This window comes from Lepeophtheirus salmonis, chromosome 6 (assembly GCF_016086655.4).
Source record: "Lepeophtheirus salmonis chromosome 6, UVic_Lsal_1.4, whole genome shotgun sequence".
NCBI classification, from domain to species: domain Eukaryota; kingdom Metazoa; phylum Arthropoda; class Copepoda; order Siphonostomatoida; family Caligidae; genus Lepeophtheirus; species Lepeophtheirus salmonis.
Window position 1 is genome coordinate 57,015,882 of NC_052136.2, and position 9,569 is coordinate 57,025,450.

General features: G+C 29.3%; 1 protein-coding gene across 1 annotated transcript; it reads left to right on the plus strand.

Annotated features, from left to right (window-relative positions):
• The first annotated feature begins 2,103 nt into the window (after positions 1-2,103).
• On the plus strand, positions 2,104-7,961 carry LOC121120988 (protein phosphatase 1 regulatory subunit 42). Its single transcript, XM_040715853.2, has 4 exons — positions 2,104-2,161; positions 5,368-5,709; positions 6,119-6,389; positions 6,515-7,961. Exons 1-4 carry the CDS (start codon positions 2,152-2,154, stop codon positions 6,693-6,695), a joined length of 804 nt encoding a protein of 267 aa, XP_040571787.2. The 5' UTR covers positions 2,104-2,151; the 3' UTR covers positions 6,696-7,961.
• Positions 7,962-9,569: the final 1,608 nt, after the last annotated feature.

The following is a 9,569-nucleotide window of genomic DNA, read 5'->3' on the forward strand; positions in this document are numbered from 1 at the left end:
TCAGTGTGCAGTTAAGAATTTCTCAAACTCCCCTTAATTTCATCATGTGTAACTAAGATCAAAACGTAATTCATGAATAGACTATATTCATTCTCTTGATAGCCAGTCGAAACTCATCTAAGGATTTTTTTTTCTGAAGAAGCAGGTAAGCAGAGCCAAGGAGACGAATAGGTGGATTCCCTTTGGTAAAAGAACGTGTCTTATGAACTTATATAATAAATACCAAATTAATTTATTCGAATAATTAATTAATTTACTACCCCTAAGCTGATCAAATCAAAAAGTTAACATTTACATTTTGAACTACTAAAGATGATTATTTAAATGATGTCAACCTAGGTATAAAGGTAGTACTGAATTTTTATGTTTTTAGGATTTATTTTCATTACGTCACAGAATTGGGTGGGTCAATCAATGAAATGTCTGACAGATACACCTTGTCTATAATTATCTTGGGTAAGACTAGTTTATAATTAATGTTTCCTCCTTGAAATATGAAATAAGTTAACAAAGGTTCATAGCATTTATTACTGACTATCTCATACTCTAATTTGAATGTTTTGGAGAGATCTTGGAATTTTTTATTTATTTTCATATCATACACTAACGAAAGAAGTAGGCAGTTATGTAAATTTTATAGGTATGTTAGATTTTCATAATGAGAGACATTTCTTGTTAACTGAATCATCTATGATCTTTTTATAATTATTAATAATATTTATGTATCTACGAATAATAATATTTTTAATGCTTTTTTCTATTACCTCATTTCCCCGTATGTGTTTACATATACTTCCATAATATGTTTATAGAATGAAACTATTATTAACACAATCTTATATAAGATTTCAAAAGATTGGAAATCAAATAGAGATGTGAACTTATGTATAATACCATGACGTTGTCTTTATTTCAAATATATATCAACATATACCTTGAAAAGAGAAAAAAAAGAGACTTATAACCAGTTTGTGGTAGTGTTCTTACCTACATTACCATAGGACAAATGACTCTAAGGAAGGAGTAGACATTAGAAAAGAGAAGATCTAAATATTGAGTTACTACGTGTGAATGTGCTCATGAAAACGGAGAGTAACGTTGATAATTTTTTTGGGGCTTCTATAAAAATACCAACAAACTTCGTTTCTTCGACGTCCCTTAATAACTCCGACATAAGCCGGGTACTATCTTTAGCATTTAATAAGTCAAATGATGATATAAAAAAGAACTTTTGTCGTGGTTAACTATTATGTATTTACATAATTAAATATAACCACAAAACCTTGATGTACGCTTCTCTTCATATTGCATGAAAAATTATGATGTTTTTTTTTTGTATTGCATTAAATAGTTAACCATATTTTGCATAGTATATACTTGTATTAGTATAAGAATATTTAATAAGACAATGAGTTATAATGACTTTGATACATTATATTAAAAATTTCACTTTTTTAAACTGGGTTTCCTTATTCCATTTAATACTTTTTCGAAAGTGAATCTGGTTGGAAGGAGTAAGAGTACAATTGCTTATAACGTAAATCCTTCGGCTTCCATAGATTTCAAGACTCAGGGTTCCCGCTAAGAAAAGTAAATTACATTACAGGGCCATCCGCAGGGGTGGCCTGGAGGGGCTGTAGTCCCTTCCCTAAATGAATTTTTGTCTTAACTAAAAAAAATATTGATAAAAGAAAGGTCATTTAATTTTGAAATTTTCCGAAAAGTACAGACGCTCCTGTATTGATATAAGGCTGTTTGTGGTGGGTATGCATTTGTAAATAAAATATATCTTAAAGACCACTCATATACTTAATATTGAAAAGGTTTTGTTGATCAGTGAAACAGTGATGATCATTTGTCAATGTAGGGGACTCCGAAATATCCCATATCCACTCCCTCCCCCCTATCCTAAAAAATATTTAAATCAGTAACCCCCTCTACTGTCAACTGGATGTCATAAATGTATAAACCCATATACTCCATGCACACAAACAGAAAGGACACTTGAAAAAATGTGTACCTGTCATACATCTTGTGTTATAGACCGCTTTACCTTTCTCATTCAGAAAGGAGGTAAGAAAAGGCATATAATAATACAGTAGACAAAATTTACCTATTGGAGAAAGACAAATTCAAGGTTCTTCTGAAAAAATGGTTATGGGCAAGTACAAACTTTGTTTGTTAAGTATATTTGCTATGAGAATAGTACCATTCATTCGTAGTTATGCAGACTAAATATTCATATTTTGTTTCCTCGAAACGATTTGTACTTCTTTTTACCATTATTAAGGTTATTGAATATTGTTTACTTATCAATTTTAGTAGTAATTCTGTTTTACAATTATAGTCAGAAGAAGCACAAGGTTAATATTACATTGCTAGAACTCTATGCAAAACATAAGAATATCACAAAAAATATGTAAATATTGACAGACGACATATCTGTTTACATAGATCACTATGGCTTTTGTTCGAAGATATGTTATCATTCTTAAAATAAAGGGTTGACAAGATAAATCCAGATAAAATTCAAAAGTGTCTTTTTTAAAATTCTAGACTAGATAGAGATGTAAGCAAAAAAACGAAATTATTTGTTTGACATTTATGTATTAGTTTATTCAATGTGACTACCCTCGGTGGCAATCACTTTCTCGTTCCTGGGCCTGAAGCTCTTGCAGGCATTTTCCACATCTGCAGCCGAGATTATCACTCACTCCTTTTTCAGTGTTACCTTCAGGCTGTCCATGCTGTTGTGGTGCTTTGAGCAGACCTCAATCTCCATATATCCATAGAAGAAGTAATCCAACAGATTGCAATCGGGAGAGTTGGAGGACCAGGTCTTAGGGGGCCAGAAATCGTAAAAGTTGGTCCAAATGAACTCTTAGTTGATCTTGAACGTGTGGCAGGGGGCAGAGAGATTTTGCCATACATGGGGCTAGGGACGTTTTCTTGCACCCACGGAAGCACAGTGGACCTCAAGCACTCCACATACACAACAGAATTGACGTTTTCTCCTTTTCGGAGAAGAATGGTGGCATGACCTTCCCTGTGCTGGTGATGACACCCAATACCATGATGGAGCTAGAGTTCTTGGACTTGTACACATAGGGAACATTGCGCTTGGACGTGGAGAGCCATCTGTCATTTTGAGAGTTCCTTTTGTGTTCAATAGTGAATATTTTCTCATCTGAGAAAATGATAGTTTGACCTACATTAGACGTCTGACCCTTGAGATCAGAGTCTTAGAGTGGGATAACCTTCCCTCCTTCTCTTTCTCAGTCAACAAAGTCTCTTAATTGAGACACTGATGTGAACCCTATAAAGGGGAATAATTAATAAGAACATGCATATCTTTTTCATATCAACACATACATATATTTTTTTATTTTATGCTAACTACAATTTAAACAATTTTCACATCCCTAAACATTAGCAGTATGGGAGTGTTAACTCCAGTACAAAATATGTTATGTCAATTTTAATGTCGCTTTTTTTACTTTTAAGACATAAGGTTTTTATTTTTAGAAATAAGGGCGGAGTCACGGCAGTTGTTAACAGTAACTCTCAAAAATGAAATTTACCTTGTACTTTTGCAATCTTCATTACATCAATCAATCTTTACTCTTAACAGAGCTATAAAATATACAAAATGACATGGTAGTTAGCAAATACCCTTGAATTTTCTAAGTAATATTTGGTCTATCGATGCATCAGTATCGAAATCAGACAGAATCGGCATTTTTTGAAGTATTGGAATTGGCCCAATAATGCATATTCCATCCTTACTTAATTTTATAAATTATTAAGCAAAAATAAATTGTAATCTTATTATTTCAAATGTTCAACTAATAAAAAGAAATGAGGATCATAGTACATATAGACTAACTTTGGTTTGGCAACTATGGGCTCCTCCCTATAGGAACCTTCGATAAAATTATTTTTTCTATAACTTTTATATTTTAGCAATAATAAAAGACCTGTATAACAAAATTCAGGATCATCCATTGAATATAAAAGTCAATTAATCAGTGCGGACAATATATGATCCAGCCAGGAATAAATTGACTCCTGAGCACAGACATGAACTAACTATTTAAATAATTTTCATTTCAAATTAATTATGATTGATATATTTATGTCTTTACTCGTCAAGACCTAATTCATAAAAAGTTAAACAGGAAAAAAAGAAAATCAATTTGTTATTTGTTAATGTATTTCTTTTATACATAATATTAATAAGGAATCAGTATCAGGGGTGTCCGCAAAAACAAATGTAAATGAAATCCTGCAGACTCCTTGGCAGATGGTCTAGGAATCTGGGGTATCATATATTTTGTTTAAATGCATGCACAAAAAGATTTCGACAATATTCAGATCCCTAGTTATTAGTATTTATGTGGTTACAATTACCAAACCTGAGACAGGGTTGGTTATTATTCCCAGGACAAGACCGTGTAGAGGACTATATTTGAGTGGGAGGAGGGGTTCTAGAAAAATAAAAAATTTAAATTACAAATAGGATTTGTAATTTTAAAAAAAAATTCAAAAATCCACAGCTATTTAGAAAATAAATTTTTAATATTAATTTTTTGCTTCTGCATAATTTGCTTAAATTCCCTTTTTCTTAAAGAAATCTTGCAAATAAAATTTACTCCTTTTTTTTGCGTAATTTTTTTTACCTTGACCAAAAAAATTCTTGTAAAAAGCAATTTGTTTTTTTTTTTTTTTTTTTTGGGGGAGACGAGACTACAACATATGTGAGACTAAGGGAAGACCAAAATAAGAGGAATCAAAAGAATAATAAAATTTTTGTGGATTTGTAGATAACTGTAGATCAATTCTTAAAGGTTTACTCATTAGTAGTTGTATAATTTTTTTGTGAACAGCTGTGAATTTTTTTTACAATAACCATAGATTTTTGAAATTCTGCTAGAATACTTATAGATTTTGGAAAATTCTTGAGAATACTTATAGATTTTTTTTTTTTTTTTTTCAAAAAAAATTAATATTTTGTGAATAGCTATGGATTTTTTAATTTTTTCCCAAAAAGTAAATATTTTGTAAAAAGCTATGGATTTTTGATTTTTTTTTTTTCGAAAAAAATTGATTTATCAAGTTTTGTACAAAAACATTTTATTTTTGGATATTTTATATATATATAATCCGGCTTACGCCCCTGTACTGATTTAAATTAGATAGAAGTAGAATCCTGTATAAATACATCCACGTTCACTCACTTAATGATAGTTATTAATTGCATCCATTCCTAGTTTTCATGTTGTAGATATTTGAAAATAATTGCGTATAGGTTTCGAATTATTCCCAAGACCTGTATGTCTTAATATTTAATCTTATGCATTTCATTAGGAACATTGAGAATATTAGACTCTGATGCAATTACCTCTGGTATATCCAAGTCATTTATACGATTCCCTAATGAAGAGGATGAATGTTATTATAACCGAGTGTCACACCTACATTGCTCTAATAAAAAAATAGTTGAGATTGGAGATTTGTCACAAGTGCAGAATCTAACGGTTCTTTACTTATACGATAACAAAATTAAGAAAATTCAAAAATTAGACGCTGTTCCAAACTTAAGAATGCTTTACTTACAAAACAACTTGATAACTAGAATCGAAAACTTAGGAATTTTGAAGAAATTAAAGAAATTATACCTATCAAGGAATAAAATCAGTATTATAGAAGGTAAGAAAATGGTTTTAATCCTAAATTAAATTAAGTTTGTTGACGAGGTTGTGAGAGTAATTTTTAACATTCTTCCGTTTTTTCACTGTAAAATTTTCTATATGATTTTTAAAATGTTATCTCTTTGTTATAAATCTTTATTTATTCACCTATTAGTCTTACATAATTTGATGAATCCCTATGGCGTATGATAAGAATGTATTACTTATCAATGCAGAAATTTGAATGTGAGAAAGATAAGATATGATTAAACATTAACTCTCCTTTGTATTCCTCTTCATAAATACTAATTATTGACTATTTGAAGCAAAATTTCTCAATTTAAAAAGTTTCATTCGTTTAATACAATCTTAATACTCGTATAATAAATCGCAAAAATAAAAATAATCTTTTCCTTCATTCTTCAAAGGTTTGCATGACTTAACACAACTACAGGAGCTTCACATTGACCATCAAGCTGTAGATACAAAAATGGGTGTTGTATTTGATCCCAGAACATGTAATGGCCTCAGATCCTTAGAGATATTAAACTCTTCTCATAATCATATGAAATCACTTACGTCATTTGATAAGTTTAGTCGATTAAAGTCTTTAAATATATCATATAATGAATTGACTAGACTAGAAGAGTCTTTAAAAATCTTATCAAATATGGTAGGACTTCTTGAATTAGATATTAGGTCAGAACATTTATTATTTTATTCTACTTATCAAGTATTTTTAAAGATAGATAATGTATATTGTATCTGTACAGGATATTTTCTTTTTATATTCTTTATCTTTTGTGTTTTTGTTTTTTTCACAGTAACAATCCAGTAATCAAAGATTTACATTATAAGGATGACGTAGTAGCATCTTGCAGTACCTTGAAAATATTGAATGGAAGAGAAATTTACCTTGATTCAAAAATAATGCTCACGATTTTAAAGCGAAGAAGTCGAAAGAGAGGGACTCAAGAGTTGAAGAACAATGATGAAACAAACTAATTTTGAAATTCTTTTGAATTATTGTCAAATAATATTAAATAATATAACACCATGTACATTGGAGGGGTTTGATTTTGATTTTATTTCGAATTTTGATCATAGCTAATGTAGAAAAGTTGTTATATGGTATGAAAAGTAACTATGTAAAATTATATTGCACTATCAAATCTGTAGATTGCACATCTCCATCAAATTATGAAAAAAGGCAAAAACTCTTTACATAGTGAATAAAGATACTAAAAATACATATTTAGTTATTTTGCATAAAACAGTTTTGATAAAAAACAATTTTAACCTTTAAAAAGTATTCAAAAGTTTACTTTTTCTTAGAAAAAGTTTGGAAAATTTCATAATCCACGATTAGCACACATCATTTTCTTACATTTTCAGAAAGGAAAGATCAAGTTTTCCTTATTCTATTCTCTCTTTTTGCTTAATAGGGTAGCTTAGAAGAAATTATAAGTATTTTGTTATGGGTTAAAATAATTTCTATCATCATTAGTGTATGTAAAATATGGATTAATGCTGTATTTTTATTGACGAAGTAAATAACTTTTGTTTCCTTTCAAACTTTGAATTAGATTTTCTTCACCCAAAGACGATTAATATAATTTTGCATAGTTTATTTCTTTACCAAATCCCCACTTTTCCGAACTAGCTGTAATCGTTGAAAAAAGTTGAAAAACAAACCGGCCTAATGTACATATTTGGTATATTATGGGAGTGTGTGAGATGGCGTATTCATGTACTACTCAAAGTCCTTGATAAAGGATACTTAATCCTGTATATATATATATATATGTATATATAAAGTGCACATTTTTTTACGTTTCCTCTTTATTTTTGCACATACCGACCATTAAATAACACACATTTTTCAATATGCTTCTAAAAAAGTATGTAGGTACAAGTTACAAGCAGGAACAGTAATATTTACAGTCTTTAAAATACATTATTTTTAAATGGCCATGTAACGTCTAAATTTAGAAACACAACAATAACTCCTACATCATTGATTTTTTTTAAAGAAAAATATTAATTCTTTGTTCGTCAAAAAAAAAAACACTAAATATAAAGAACTAAAATTGAAATTGATTTGCTATTTCGTAAATTAGTAAAAAATGGTAATTAAACTAAATATTTGTCCACTATAATTAAAATACTTTTATAAATATATATCATTATTTGTCTGTATTTCTGTAGATTTTACCTTGCTCAATTTTTATTCACATCTGTTAATAAACAATAAATACCCACATATATCCTCAACACAGCGTTTTCCTACAAGTAGGAAACTCTGTACTTTATTCTGTTCTTAGCTGTCATTTTTTTTTTTTTTTTAATTTTACTCCTTGTTTATCTTCTGACGCATCACCCGTTACTTTTATTATAGCTCGCAAACTTTCTTTATACAAGAAAAAGATACCCAAAGTTAGTTATTTATTAGCCAATATTTATATTCCAATATGGAATTATTCTACAATAATCTTGAAAACTATTCAATACTTAACAAGAACTTATTCAAATTCAACCTAAGTACTTACCAATTTTTTTAAATAATTATTGATTAATAGTTACACATTTTGGAACTATTTAGATAAAACTTGACTTATTGTTGAACTTTTTTTCTTGTTGGACGAAAGGTTAATATATTTAACAACCTTTACATTATATCAGAAGTAACTCCATCAAGAGTTGGGAAATCGAATTTTGATGTGGAAAATTATGTAAATTAAAAGCAAATTTTAAGACCTATATATCAGTTATTAATCGTGTTTGCTATAATAAGGCAAACATGATTTTGCAATCCTTATCTGAAAAGATGATTAATTATTTTTGTTTCATATTCCTTTTTAGTATAATATTACAGATATTTACGATTTCCTTAACGGTCTTTAGTTTAAACCTCAAGTTTATTATGAACAAATATCGAATTGGGTGTGTCGAATGAAGGTATATTTTCAATGAAGAAAAAGAAAACAAGAATTTTTTACATTCAATAGAGATTTCATACTTATATATATATAAATATATAGGTATGAAAAGAAAACATTCATTTAGTACTAATAATACCATACCTTCCTTCCACACATCAAGTATATCAATCGATGCATCATATCTTTTAACTGCGTACAAAAGAAGAGGTCAATTCATTTGAACTCATATTTTAATTAGCAAACACTTTAATGGCAATGAACTTTTACAAATGATTTCACTCGTTATAGTTTAAAGAAAAATAAAGCTTTATTTAATTTACGATTCAGCAATAGAAAATCTAGAATTAAGATCACTTAATGAAAAGTAGTAGGGCTAAATGACTCATGTTACTATTAATTATCGTCCCATGAGCCTGAACAAGAGAGAATACCAACCCTTTTTCAATCGTACGCCATCGTCATATGTCGTGCTACCCTTCTTCGACCATGTAAGTTTTGTAAGGAATACACGTGGCAAAAGTTACTATGAGGAGGAGTGGCTAGATCGCAGTAACCTGGAATTCTATTTGCTCTCAGGAACTTCTCAGTTGTTTGGGATTTCCGGTTGCAATCTCAAAATACTGTACAAAAATTGGATTATCCAATATTGGATAATCCAAAAGGAATTTTAAAAAGATTTTTGAATATTTAGAGTTTCTGTTTATCCGGAAACATCGAATGTTGAAGATTTGTTATTGAATTCTATTCAAATAAAATTAATAGATTTAATAGATTCAAATCGCTTTAATAGATTCTATTGTAGAGGTGGGGGGGATATTGGGGTTAGTTGCAACATATTCCCTTTTTCTTGATCAACATAAAATGCTACAACCATAAGATCTACATATAATGTAAATTAAAAAGGAGAAAAATTAATAATTTGACAACTTTTCTTCGA

Excerpts from the sequence above, each read along its gene's own strand:
- LOC121120988 (XM_040715853.2), top strand. Across the intron at positions 5,710-6,118 it reads TAAAATCAGTATTATAGAAG|GTTTGCATGACTTAACACAA; the intron begins GTAAGAAAATGG and ends CATTCTTCAAAG. Across the intron at positions 6,390-6,514 it reads CTTCTTGAATTAGATATTAG|TAACAATCCAGTAATCAAAG; the intron begins GTCAGAACATTT and ends TTTTTTTCACAG.